The 14,729-nt window shown below is 42.0% G+C and overlaps 1 protein-coding gene across 1 annotated transcript in view; it reads left to right on the top strand.

Annotated features, from left to right (window-relative positions):
• Positions 1-4,728, top strand: part of LOC115149589 (gastrula zinc finger protein XlCGF17.1-like) — a 35,537-nt gene extending 30,809 nt beyond the window's left edge. Inside the window, exon 6 of the mRNA XM_029692544.1 lies at positions 4,633-4,728. Within this exon, the coding sequence (XP_029548404.1) occupies positions 4,633-4,728 (96 nt within the window). The remainder of the gene's footprint in view (positions 1-4,632) is intronic.
• The last annotated feature ends 10,001 nt before the right edge of the window (positions 4,729-14,729 follow it).

Here is a 14,729-nt window from a genome sequence, read left to right as displayed (position 1 = left end):
TTGAGGAACCAAACGTTTATTTTTCATTTATTTCAGAAAAGTTTAATATTATATTAAGCTGTTCAAAGAGAAGCATGTGTTGATTGATTCATGTTTAATGAGTTAGAATTTAAAACAAACTTTACACCCACTACATATTTGCATTGAACCATACTTCTGACATGGATCATTTTGACCCCAGAGGCATATCTTTATCATAGCCAAAATGTGGTTTATTCAAATCTTCCAGTTTTTCATGACTTTGTAAATCAACTTGTTCTTAATTAATCTAAATCCTGGTTTAGTGTTTCTGTATCAATATGGACTTTTAACAAATTCAAATCCTTTGGAGTCATTTGGACCCCAACCAAAAGCACCTTTGATAAATAGGACGTTTATTTCAAATCAAAATCAAATCACATTTTATTGGTCCCAAACACGTGTTTAGCAGATGTTATTGCGGGTGTATCGAAATGCTTGTATTTCTAGCTCCGACAGTGCAGTAAAATCTAACAAGTAAAATCTAACAATTTCGCAACATATACCCAATACACACAAATCTACGTATTTGAATCTAGGTTTCTCTGTAGACATGATCCATCCAACCAGAGGGTGGAGGGGCACCTGTATCAGTGGTTTTGACCAGATAGACACCTGCAGATACACAGTATAGTGCCTCCCATGTACTCTCCTAAGATTGGACTTTTCTGTACCACGTATCACGTGACTGTGTACTGTGCCAATGGTAGAAAACTCTGCCAGCGGTAGAAAATTCTGCCAGAGGAAGTAAACTCTGCCAGTGGTATACAGTGCATTAGTTAAGAATTCAGACCCCTTCACTTTTTCCACATTTTGTTACATTATAGCCTTATTCTAAAATTCAATAATTTCTCCCCCTCATCAATCTACACACAATAACCAATAATGACAAACCAAAAACAGGTTTTTGACTTTTTTGCAAATGTATTTACTTAAGTATTCAGACCCTTTGCTATGAGACTTGAAACTGAGCTCAGATGCATCCTGATTCCATTGATGATCCTTGAGATGTTTCTTCAACTTGATTGGAGTCCACTTGTGGTAAATTCAATTGATTAGACATGATTTGAAACCACCAAGACTCATCCTAGAGCTGGCCGCCTGGCTAAACTGAGAAATCGGGGGAGAAGGGCCTTGGTCAGGGAGGTGAACAGGAACCCGATGTTCACTCTGACAGAGTTCCAGAGTTCCTCTGTGGAGATGGGAGAACCTTCCAGAAGGACAACCATCTCTGCAGCACTCCACCAATCAGGCCTTAATGTATCAATGATTAAATTGTCAAAATGTATTTCAATGGACAATTCAGTGAACTGTTCTGTGAAAGGTGTTGGCTAGAGATGACATGCAGGAGCTTGCAGGGATTTGTAGTCTTGCATGTCGTCTACTTTGATGTTAATTAGCATTTTAGAATCCAAGAGTAAAGAGACACAAATATATTGATAAAGTATTTGTATTTATTATGGATCCCCATTAGTTCCTGCCAAGGCAGCAGCTACTCTTCCTGGGGTTTATAATGGATCTTCATTAGTTCCTGCCAAGTAAGGTGAGGGAGCGTGCCAGCCTGCCTGAACCGCCCCTGAACTAACAGGTATAAATGATGGGTTTTGAACTAACAGGTATAAATGATGGGTTATGAACTAACAGGTATAAATTATGGGTTATGAATTAACAGGTATAAATTATGGGTTATGAATTAACAGGTATAAATTATGGGTTATGAATTAACACATCCCCTGCGAGGCATTTCAATACTTTCAAGACTTCTTACAGTGTAACGGCTGTCTTCGTGAAGAGAGGACCAAGGCGCAGCGGGTTGCGTGCTCAACATTATAATTTATTAAATGTGAAAAACAATAAACAAAGAACCGGCGACAGGAAACAGTTTCGCAGGCTACACCAACGCAATGCAAAAACAACTACCCACAATTAACAAACAAAACACATTCCTAATTATAGGACTCTCAATCAAAGGCAACTACAAACACCTGCCTCCAATTGAGAGTCCAACACCCAATTACCTAACATAGAAAATACTAAACTAGAAAGAACATAGAAATCCAAAAGCATAGAACATAACCCAAAACCCGGAAATAATAAATCAAACACCCTTCTAAACAAACCACCACCCCAACCACATAAAACAAATACCCTCTGCCACGTCCTGACCAAACTACAATCACAAATAACCCCTATACTGGTCAGAACGTGACATACGGTCCATGTGCAATGTATATGGTTCTCTCTCTCTCTCTCCATCTCTTCTTTAACCAGCAGCCATGTTGTTGTCATTCCACTAGGGACCTGTTTTCAGCATTTTAAGTCTCCAGTCAATAACCGGTACACTGGAATTATCCCTCTACACCCTTTACACATGTACTGCACTGGAATTATCCCTCAACACCCTTTACACATGTACTGCACTGGAATTATCCCTTAACACCCTTTACACATGTACTGCACTGGAATTATCCCTCTACACCCTTTACACATGTACTGCACTGGAATTATCCCTCAACACCTTTTACACATGTACTGCACTGGAATTATCCCTCAACACCATTTACACATGTACTGCACTGGAATTATCCCTCTACACATGTACTGCACTGGAATTATCCCTCAACACCCTTTACACATGTACTGCACTGGAATTATCCTTTTACACATGTACTGTACTGGAATTATCCCTCTACACATGTACTGTACTGGAATTATCCCTCTACACATGTACTGTACTGGAATTATCCCTTTACACATGTATTGCACTGGAATTATCCCTCAACACCCTTTACACATGTACTGCACTGGAATTATCCCTTTACACATGTACTGTACTGGAATTATCCCTCTAAACCATTTACACATGTACTGTACTGGAATTATCCCTCTAAACCATTTACACATGTACTGTAGTGGAATTATCCCTCTACACATGTACTGCACTGGAATTATCACATTGGCTGGCAGAAACGTATTGTTTTTTATTGGGCCATCAAAGCTGTCTCAGTGAGAGACTAGTTGATTAAGGACTAACAGTCTAACAGTCTGAAGGTCACAACTCATGTTATTCTGGTTAAACTGTGAGAGACTAGTTGATTAAAAGGGGGGATTTTTTTTACAATTAGAAAATAATATGTCATGTTTTACTTGTACCTCAGCCAGCATTGTGAATGGTTAGGAAATAATATGTCATGTTTTACTCGTACCTCAGCCAGCATTGTGAATGGTTAGGAAATAATATGTCATGTTTTACTCGTACCTCAGCCAGCATTGTGAATGGTGTCTGAGGCGGTGACATACTAGACCATAGCAGTAAATCTAATACCTACGTGCTTTTTGTCATGTGTGGCTCAGTTGGTAGAGCATGGTGTTTGTAACGCCAGGGTTGTGGGTTCGTTTCCCACGGGGGCACCAGTACGGAAGAATATTTTTTTTTTAATGAAATGTATGCATTCACTACTGTAAGTCGCTCTGGATAAGAGCGTCTGCTAAATGACTAAAATGTAAATGTAAAATGTCATGCATGAAAGGTCTGTGTTGGTTCAGTGGTTATAAGTTACATCTCTGGCCATGCTGGCAGGGTCTGAATCAAACCCAATGTCCAGTGGGATTGATCTGTTTGAGCCATTTGTTTGTTTCAGTTTTCAGTAGTTGAATCCTTTGACATATTGTTGATTTCAAAATGTTTAATTTTCAACAAATGCACTGGGTTGGTTGAAAAGTGATACTAAACTTACATATCATGCACTATATTGACATAGTGGAAGATTTTTTTATATTTTGTTTGTATATAAACGTTTTTATTACGTACAATGCCATTCATACAAAACAAAACCATTAATATTCCAAACAAACTCAAATATAGGCATTTTTAAATTCAAAACGAAATAAAAACACAATAACAAAAAACTCAGAGGAGCATCTTCCCTCCCCTTCATGCCTACAAACTACATCTCTAAAACCCTACCTTCCCCTATCTCCAAGTCACTATTCTATCCCCTTAAATCATCTAAATTAACCCCAGCCCTAAACCTCCCTTCCACCTCTGCCGGGCAGCATGCTGCCCCCACTTCCTCTTCATCCTCCCCCTCAAATTTCCTTCCACCCTCCTCACTTTCCCCTCCATCCCCCAATCTCTCCCTGTCTTTACCATGTCCAGCCTGGCTTCCCACAGCCCCTGTTTAAAGAGGCTTATGAGAAGCCAGAGCAGAAACCTGTCCCTGACTGTCCCCCTCGCTCTCCCTACACCTCTCTCTACCCTAGCCCAAGTTAAAACAAAATTCCCTTTCACCCTACCTAACAACAGCTGTGCCCATACGACTCCGGCAAAGGCACAGTCCCAAAAGGTGCACTGTCTCCTCCCCACCACAAGATGGTCTTGGACAGGTGGGGGATCGCGCCAAGCTATGCCGGTACATGATGGAACGTACCGGCAAGCACTTGTGGAGGCTCAACCAATTCAGGTCCTTGAGCTTGTTGTCCATACCTTACCTTAACTAAATCCCACCACTCTAACACCCCCTCACACATGGACCGGAGGCCTTCAATCCCCCGAAACAAACCAGTAAAGGCTTCAATGAAAGCTCATCCAGCACATCCCGATCTAATTTCCAGTACCCCCTACCGAAGAGGCAGACTGGTGACCTCACCTGCAGGAGCAGCCCGTCGGGATCTGAAAAGAACACAGGCAACAGCTGCCGTGACAACTGACCCAAGGACCTGGACAGAAAAATATAGTCAGGCCTCCATCAACCCCCCGGGAGTTGCACCAAGTGGAACCAGCCATTGTAGGAGTAGTGTGCAGACCTCCATCAACCCCCCGGGAGTTGCACCAAGTGGAACCAGCCATTGTAGGAGTGGTGTGCAGGCCTCCATCAACCAGACCATGGAAGCCATTAGCCTGGTGATTGCGCCTGCACTGCTATCCCCTCCCACCCCTAAATCTATATTAAAATCCCCCCTACCCCTAAATCTATATTAAAATCCCCCCCACCCCTAAATCTATATTAAAATCCCCCCCACCCCTAAATCTATATTAAAATCCCCCCTACCCCTAAATCTATATTAAAATCCCCCCACCCCTAAATCTATATTAAAATCCCCCCCTACCCCTAAATCTATATTCAAATCCCCCCACCCCTAAATCTATATTCAAATCCCCCCTACCCCTAAATCAAATGTATTTATCAAATCAAATTTATTTATATAGCCCTTCGTACATCAGCTGATATCTCAAAGTGCTGTACAGAAACCCAGCCTAAAACCCCAAACAGCAAGCAATGCATGTGAAAGAAGAACAGTGGCTAGGAAAAACTCCCTAGGAAAAACTCCCTAGAAAGGCCAAAAACCTAGGAAGAAACCTAGAGAGGAACTAGGCTATGAGGGGTGGCCAGTCCTCTTCTGGCTGTGCCGGGTGGATATTATAACAGAACATGGTCAAGATGTTAAAATGTTCATAAATGACCAGCATGGTCAAATAATAATAATCATAGTAGTTGTCGAGGGTGCAACAAGCACGTCCGGTGAACAGGTCAGGGTTCCATAGCCGCAGGCAGAACAGTTGAAACTGGAGCAGCAGCACGGCCAGGTGGACTGGGGACAGCAAGGAGTCATCATGCCAGGTAGTCCTGAGGCATGGTCCTAGGGCTCAGGTCCTCCGAGCGAAAGAAAGAGAGAACGAGAGAATTAGAGAGAGCATATTTAAATTCACACAGGACACCGGATAAGACAAGAGAAATACTCCAGATGTAACAGACTGACCCTAGCCCCCCAACACATAAACTACTGCAGCATAAATACTGGAGGCTGAGACAGGAGGGATCAGAAGACACTGTGGCCCCATCCGATGATACCCCCGGACAGGGCCAAACAGGCAGGATATAACCCCTCCCACTTTGCCAAAGCACAGCCCCCACACCACTAATCCCCCCTACCCCTAAATCTATATTAAAATCCCCCCCTATCCCTAAATCTATATTAAAATCCCCCCCACCCCTAAATCTATATTAAAATCCCCCCTACCCCTAAATCTATATTAAAATCCCCCCTACCCCTAAATCTATATTAATATCCCCCCTACCCCTAAATCTATATTAAAATCCCCCCTACCCCTATATCTATATTAAAATCCCCCCCTACCCCTAAATCTATATTAAAATCCCCCCTACCCTTAAATCTATATTAAAATCCCCCCTACCCCTAAATCTATATTAAAATACCCCCTACCCCTAAATCTATATTAATATCCCCCCCTCTCACCACTTGCCTATTTGTGGCGCAAAGGGGCGCCAGACAGTCCACCACCTCCTTCCTGTCTGCCGCCACCTGTGGCCCGTACACCCCCACTAATCTATATCTGCAATCCCTTAAGGTGACATCCACCCCTGAAAAACCCTCCCCTGCAATACCACAAATGAACCCTCAACCTTTACCTCCCTGTGCCCACACATAATCCCTACCCCCGATGAGTGCAACCCCCCTATACTCCAAACCAACTCCCCTTGTCCCACTCCCTCCTAAATCTATTAACATCCCCTCCATCCCTCCCCCCGATACCCCAAACCGACTCCCCTTGTCCCACTCCCTCCTAAATCTATTAACATCCCCTCCATAACTCAGGTGAACCTCCTTTAAAAAACAAAAGTCAAAACGCACACCCTCTAAATAACTAAAAACCGCCCTCCTCTTAACAAAATCCCTTAAACGCTTCCATTTAAACTAACAAAAGTTATAGTAGGCTCCATGAAAACAATTATAAAATCAAAAACAACAATCACCCAACTACTAACCCCCCCAGGAGTCTCACCCGATGCTCCCCTGCTCCATCTCCACCGGCAGGGACGCCGTCTCTCCTCCCGACGTCCCCCCGTCTTCCTCCATCTCACCAACCCAGGATGCAGGAAGGCTGTTTGGCACCTGAGTGCTCTGCATCCTGGGTTGACCACCAAACTCCTCCACTTCCCCAGCCCCGTATCTGGTTGGGTAGAGAGTAGGGGAGCCCGTGTCCCCAAGCAGGAACTGCGACCCCCGCTCAGTTGACCAGCTCTGAGCCATGCTTGGTGTATCAAGCTCCACCAGGAGTTGAGGGGCTGGGGAAGCCAGCGAGGACACAGAAGTTTCTCCCGCCCCCATCACTCGCTTGGCCACCCCCTCCCCCCCCATACCCCCTTCCCTCTCTTCTTTGGCGATGGCGGTAACAGGGAGACACCACCCCCCCTCCCCGCAAGCTCCTCCACCATTCCCCCCATCTCTTCCACGAGGGCGCTCGACATTCTGCTGTCCCCCCACTCCCTCTCCCCCCTCCTCCACTGGTCCTGCCACCGACTCCTTCTCCACCACCTCTCCCTCCATTGCTGCCCTCTCTGGCTCCTCCACTCCCTTGCTTCCTTCCACCTCTTTTCCCGCCTCTCCTCCTGGTTCTGCTGCTCCCGTGCCTTCTCTGTCCCCCTCTCCTCCTGCTGCCGCTCTTTGCTCTTCCTCCTTCCGTGAGGCCGTCCCCTCTGGGCCTGTGTTCGGTTCTTGGTCTGGGCCTCCTCCCCTTCTTCCCCCATCCCCCGCTCCTGCTCCTCCCCCAGCCGCAGACACGTATGATCTCTGACGAGCTGGGCATTCCTGCCCCAGGTGTGCTGACGAGCCACACCCGTGGCATGCCTTGAAATCGTCACAGTCCTTCGCCTTGTGCTCCCCAGATCCACAAAATCTGCACTTTCTTGTGCTGCACGAGGCTAGGATGTGGCCGTAGGCCATACAACGCCTGCAAAACGGGGGCTGACGTGCATAAAACAATGTCCCCCTGTCAGCCCCCAGGGAGAACAGAGCTGGAGGATGAAGGTAGCCGCCCAGTCCCTTTGGGTCCTCCCTGAGGAGGGCCTGGAAGTCTCTCCTCCCGTTCCAGAAACCCAGGGAGTCCTTGAGGTGCCTTGCTGAGGAGATGTCATCCATGTATCTCCCCAGAAAGGCCCTCACTTCCTCGTCCTTGACGTACGGGTTATAAATGTTCACAGTTACAATCCTGAAATTGTTGTTGCTGTTTTTTGCCAAGCTGGTTACCTCGTAGTGACACATCGGCCTCGTACCTCCCACTTCCCTCACCTTTTTCAGGATCTCGTCGTGTTTTTCTTCTGTGTGTAAAGCCACATCATAAGTTCCCTCCAACGGGTGACCTTGGAGGCAAAACACATCCTTCCCTGTCAGTTTAAGGATCCACATCAAGATAGTCCTTCCAAAAGTTTCACGTCCGAATGGCTCCATCTCCTTGTCCTTCCATGCAAAGCGAACCGTATTCGCCAGCCCGATCCAAGGGACCGACCTATTTGAAGAATTTTGCGCCATCTCCACTCCTGCCATCTTCCAAAAAAGGAAAAACTGAAAAGAAAAGCAAAAACGGCTGAGAATCGTTACCCCCCCAAAAAACTTTTTTACCGCCCTCCAGCCTTTGACTTTCAGCTAAGAGGTTACGGACCTCAGTACCCAACTTGAACTTAGCCACACAGGAAAAGCCTTATAGCTGTGATCAATGTGACAAGAGATACTCTCATTCATGTGGTCTGATTAAACATCAGAAAATATATGCAGGAGATCCACAGAGTGTAGAATGATCTCCAACACCAGACCTCTATACATCAAATCACATTGTATTTGTCACATACACTTGTTTAGCAGATATTATTGCGGGTGTAGCGAAATGCTTGTGTTTCTAGCTCCAACAGTCCAGTAATATCTAACAATACACACAATCTAAAGGAATGGAATTAAGGATATATAAATATTTGGATGAGTGATTTCAGAGCGGCATAGACTAAGATACAGTAGAATAGAATACAGAATATACATATGAGATGAGTAATACATAGACTAAGATACAGTAGAATAGTATAGAATACAGTATATACATATGAGATGAGTAATACATAGACTAAGATACAGTAGAATAGGATAGAATACAGTATATACATATGAGATGAGTAATACATAGACAGATACAGTAGAATAGAATTCAGTATATACATATGAGATGAGCAATACATAGACAGATACAGTAGAATAGTGTAGAATACAGTATATACATATGAGATGAGTAATACATAGACTAAGATACAGTAGAATAGGATAGAATACAGTATATACCAGAGGTGGGACCAAGTCATTGTTTTACAAGTCACAAGTAAGTCTCAAGTCTCAGCACTCAAGTCAAGACAAGCTATTGGGCGCAATCGGGCGATGTAGGCTTGTACACAATCGCCCAACCTTAACACACACACCCTCTCTGTGTGTGGTTACAGTAGGCTAACGTATGCCAATGGTTTTAGGAACAGCAGTAACATCAGGCAGGATTTAGGCTACCAACAGCCTAGCCAGTTGTAGCTCAATCTTGGGTGCAATGTTCACGTTCCCGCACTGACTGACTGTGTGGAGGCTCATTGATTTAATGTTACGTTAGCCTAAATGCTATACTAGCAAAAAATATATTGTATAGCTGTCGGCTATATTAGCCACGACTTACCGTTCTTTGTGCAGCTTCAAATGTCGAACAACGTTGGAATTTGTTGCGCCTCCGTCTGTAATTTTCTTCCCGGATGTTTTGCAAGTTGCAATCCGTTTTTTGTTGATACAGCGTAGTCTTTATATCCGAAAAAAATAATTACATCACGCGTTCCAATGGTAAAACGTCTGATTTAATTACATCAAGTGTTCCAATGGTAAAACGTTTGATTTAATTACATCAAGTGTTCCAATGGTAAAACGTCTGATTTAATTACATCAAGCGTTCCAATGGTAAAACGTCTGATTTAATTACATCACGCGTTCCAATGGTAAAATGTTACAGTTCATTGTGACACGGTCACTTTGCCTGCTGTTTATTGCCACGTTGGGATGCAACCTTTTTTTAATATCCTTTTTTTTATATAAATATAATTTTACCCCCGTTTTTTCTCCTCAATTTCAATCTTGTCTCATCTTTGCAACTCCCCAACAGGCTGGGGAGGCGAAGGTCAAGTCATACGTCCTCAGACACAGATTATAGCAAATACATTTTGGGTCTAAGTTAAAGGAGCTACAATTAGAATTGAATTTTAAAAAATTAAGAAAATCTCGGTAATATCTGCATTAATAGTGGAATGATCATGTTTCACAATATTCCTTCACAAAAAAATATATATTTGGGGTCAATACAAGAGGTTCAGTCAGGACTCATATACCAAAGACTGATCCTAAAGTAACCTACCCAAGGCCCTACAAGAAGTTCAGCCAGGACTCATATACCAAAGGCTGATCCTAAAGTAACCTACCCAAGGCCCTACAAGAGGTTCAGCCAGGACTCATATACCAAAGGCTGATCCTAAAGTAACCTACCCAAGGCCCTACAAGAGGTTCAGTCAGGACTCATATACCAAAGACTGATCCTAAAGTAACCTACCCAAGACCCTACAAGAGGTTCAGCCAGGACTCATATACCAAAGACTGATCCTAAAGTAACCTACCCAAGGCCCTACAAGAGGTTCAGTCAGGACTCATATACCAAAGGCTGATCCTAAAGTAACCTACCCAAGGCCCTACAAGAGGTTCAGCCAGGACACATATACCAAAGGCTGATCCTAAAGTAATCTACCCAAGACCCTACAAGAGGTTCAGCCAGGACTCATATACCAAAGGCTGATCCTAAAGTAACCTACCCAAGGCCCTACAAGAGGTTCAGCCAGGACTCATATGTAGATGAGGTTCAGAATGTGTGATGGCTGGAAGAGTGTAGTGAGGATGATCCTGAAAGGGCACAGAGTGTGTTTATTAAATTATTTATGATGATCCTGAAAGGGCACAGAGTGTGTTTATTAAATTATTTATGAGTTTTGTTGATAATCAAGGCCCCATTAAGAAAACAGACTGAGGTCAAACAATGTCCCAGGGATTGATGAGCTGAGAAATGTAACGGTTCAACGTAATGAAACCAAAAAGGTAGCGAACAGATCTGTCTGATGAGCAAAGTTATTGTAAATGAATACATCTAGTGACCAAGCTAGACCAGTTATTGTAAATTAATACATCTAGTGACCAAGCTAGACCAGTTATTGTAAATGAATACATGTAGTGACCAAGCTAGACCAGTTATTGTAAATGAATACATCTGGTGACCAAGGTAAAAAGAAAGGATATTATCATCACTAAATCAAGGCTGATGGACAACATCTATGGACAACTTTGATTCAACACAAGTGGCAGACATGTTTTAATTCCTACCCATTATGACATTCATTACCAAAACCACCTGACATTGCAAATTACTTTAATTACTATTTGACGGGTCAGGTGGACACATTGAGAAATGAGTCCAACTGACGGCTCCCTGAATCATACTGCAGAGTGAAGGAAAAGCAGCCAACAAGTGCTCAGCATATGTGGGAACTCCTTCAAGACTGTTGGAAAAGAATTCCAGGTGAAGCTGGTTAAGAGAATGCCAAGAGTGTACAAAGCTGTCAATAAGGCAAATCGTGGCTATTTGAAGAATCTCAAATATAAAATATATTTTGAAATGTTGAACACTTTTTTGGTTACTACATGATTCCATATGTGTTATTTCATAGTTTTGATGTCTTCACTATTATTCTACTATGTAGAAACTAGTAAAAATAAGGAAAAACCCTTGATTGAGTAGGTGTTCTAAAACTATTGACCAGTAGTGTATGTAATAACGCAAAACATAACTGTTTGTCCTTATAGGGAACCAGATTGTGACTACAACTCAGTTACTAAGTCTTTAACCACACTGTGTTGTTACACTGGTGAGTAAAAACGCATGCTTCCTGCACTGTAACTTTTTGTCTGAAAATTAAAATATACATTTTACTCATTCCAGTCAGCAGATGGCGGTGTGCGACTTTAAGGTAATGCTGTTAGTGTGACGTATAATGTAGTGAACGAACGCTTCTTTCAACAGTAGCAACAGTTATTCAGCCACCTCGGTAGCTTGCTAGACAAAATAGCCGAACCAATAAAGCTCTTTAGACCCTTTCGTGTATATTAGCCACTGTGTTTTAAACCCACTTATGTCGTCTAGTTAGTCCTCCGATTTAATTTCATATTTACGGTGTTGTTGTTATTGGTCAGCTAGCGGGCTGGTTAAGTTAGCATTAGCCTAGCTAGCTAACATTCACAACCATGCGGCCACTGAGCTACTCTCCTGCTAAAGAAGAGAACATCACAGTAAAACAAGAAGTAGAGGGTGAGGCCATTACTGTGAAAGAAGAAAAAGACGCGTTCAGAGTGAAAGAGGAGGAGGATGTTACAGTAAAAGGAGAGGAGGATACAGTTTATGGAGTGAAAGAGGAAGAGGGGGAGATGACTGTTACATCGAAGAAGAAGAAGGAGGAAGAAGAGGAGGAAACTGGATATCTGGACCCGGTTTCCCAAACGCATCTTAAGGCGTCCAATGGTTCTAACGGTGAACTTAGCAATAAGATGGTTTTGAGAAACCGTTCCCTGATTAACACTAGTAAGTACTGTCTTAAAAACAGAGGCACAAACTCTGCAGTTGTTGAACTGATGTTTGTTGTTAAAGGGGAAATCTGCAATTGCTACATCCATATTTAGACTTTTTAAATTATTTATTTATAGCCATTGATTCTTGAAGAATATAACACATGCCTCATGAGCTTAGTTCAACTGTTGTACACCCATCAGAACCCCAAATAAGCTTTTTTTACTCCAATGTTTAGAAACAATGTAAACCAACACTGTATAGCCTCAACATGGTTAAAACTATAATGTTGATATCATGGATGGTCAGTCCTTGTATCCATAGGTCTGTCTATGAATTTGAAAGTAGTTACATTTCTCCAACCCCATCATCATCTTATAACCAAAACAGTGGTGGAATGACAGATTTTGTTATTGTTTGAACTGCAGATTGCTGGGTTGTGTGGGTTTTTTAAACAGCAACAAAATGGCTGCCCAGAGACTTGGTTTGGTAAACAGCTGAGGGATGGGGGAAGGAGAAGTGTAACCACTCTCACATTCATAGAGAAAGCTATTGTAGCAACCGTAACCCAACACCTAGCGACCTCTTCAAGAAGTTCAGACATCTTGGCGTAACAGTTATAAGGTGTTGGCTTGACAGTCACTGGACCCAGGTTTGAGTTCAGCTCAGGGCTACCCCCTGAATTCACTACACTATGAATACAAGGACTGGCCATCCATGATGTCATAATGATAGTTTAACCAGGTTTCTAGGATATATAATATATTCTAGAATTCATCCATGATGTCATAATGATAGTTTAACCAGGTTTCTAGGATATATAGTATATTATAGAATTCATCCATGATGTCATAATGATAGTTTAACCAGGTTTCTAGGCTATATAGTATATTCTAGAATTCATCCATGATGTCATAATGATAGTTTAACCAGGTTTCTAGGATATATAATATATTCTAGAATTCATCCATGATGTCATAATGATAGTTTAACCAGGTTTCTAGGATATATAGTATATTATAGAATTCATCCATGATGTCATAATGATAGTTTAACCAGGTTTCTAGGCTATATAATATATTCTAGAATTCATCCTTGATGTCATAATGATAGTTTAACCAGGTTTCTAGGATATATAGTATATTCTAGAATTCATCCATGATGTCATAATGATAGTTTAACCAGGTTTCTAGGCTATATAGTATATTCTAGAATTCATCCATGATGTCATAATGATAGTTTAACCAGGTTTCTAGGCTATATAGTATATTCTAGAATTCATCCATGATGTCATAATGATAGTTTAACCAGGTGTCTAGGCTATATAGTATATTCTAGAATTCATCCATGATGTCATAATGATAGTTTAACCAGGTTTCTAGGCTATATAGTATATTCTGTAACTGCCAGTGTAGATTTCCTGTGGAGGCAAATTATTAGAGCTGTTGATAAGTCATTGTATAATATTCAGCCAATTTTTTTTCATGCCCTTACATTAAAGGCAAGACATACCTGTAAAAAATGGATTGTCATGAAACACAATTGTTTTATTTATTTAAATGTAACCTTTATTTAACTAGGCAAGTCAGTTAAGAACAAATTCTTATTGACAATGACTGCCTACCCCGGATGACGCTGGGCCAATTGTGCGCCGCCCTATGGGACTCCCAATCACGGCCGGACCCAAAATCATGTTCTAGTGCTGTCCCCAACTAAAATACATCTTGGTCAACCAAGAGTCATCTGTTCTTTCTACCAATCGCCCCATGTGTTTTTATAAAATCAACTATATGTACTGAACTGGTCTGATGCTTTAAGCTGTTTGATTAAATAAGACACAAATGACTGGAGGGAGCCAGAGATCAAGATAACCTAACCAGAAGAGAGAGAAATTCTGAAGTTTCCGGGAATGGGCTACACCAGCGGTCAGCAACCTTTTCCATTTGGAGTGCCAATTTCTCTGACCATTTCTACCAATCTGTGTGCCAGTTATGATTTTCATATGCACATTTTTGTGGAACAGTTTCATTTCATTTATAATAATATTTCAAAATCATAGAATGTAGATTAATCACAGACAATCTAAATGAAAATTATACAAATCCAAAAGTAACTTTTATTGCCATTGCCAACTATGTAAAAAAAAATAGCCTACATAAAGCCAACAAATAAAAGTTAAATAAATAATAAAAACATTGCATTCTGCAGTTAAAAAATAAATATCCTAAAAATCACATTG

The sequence above is a fragment of the Salmo trutta genome, chromosome 15 (genome assembly GCF_901001165.1).
Source record: "Salmo trutta chromosome 15, fSalTru1.1, whole genome shotgun sequence".
NCBI lineage: Eukaryota > Metazoa > Chordata > Actinopteri > Salmoniformes > Salmonidae > Salmo > Salmo trutta.
This window is presented reverse-complemented; position numbering and strand designations above follow the sequence as displayed.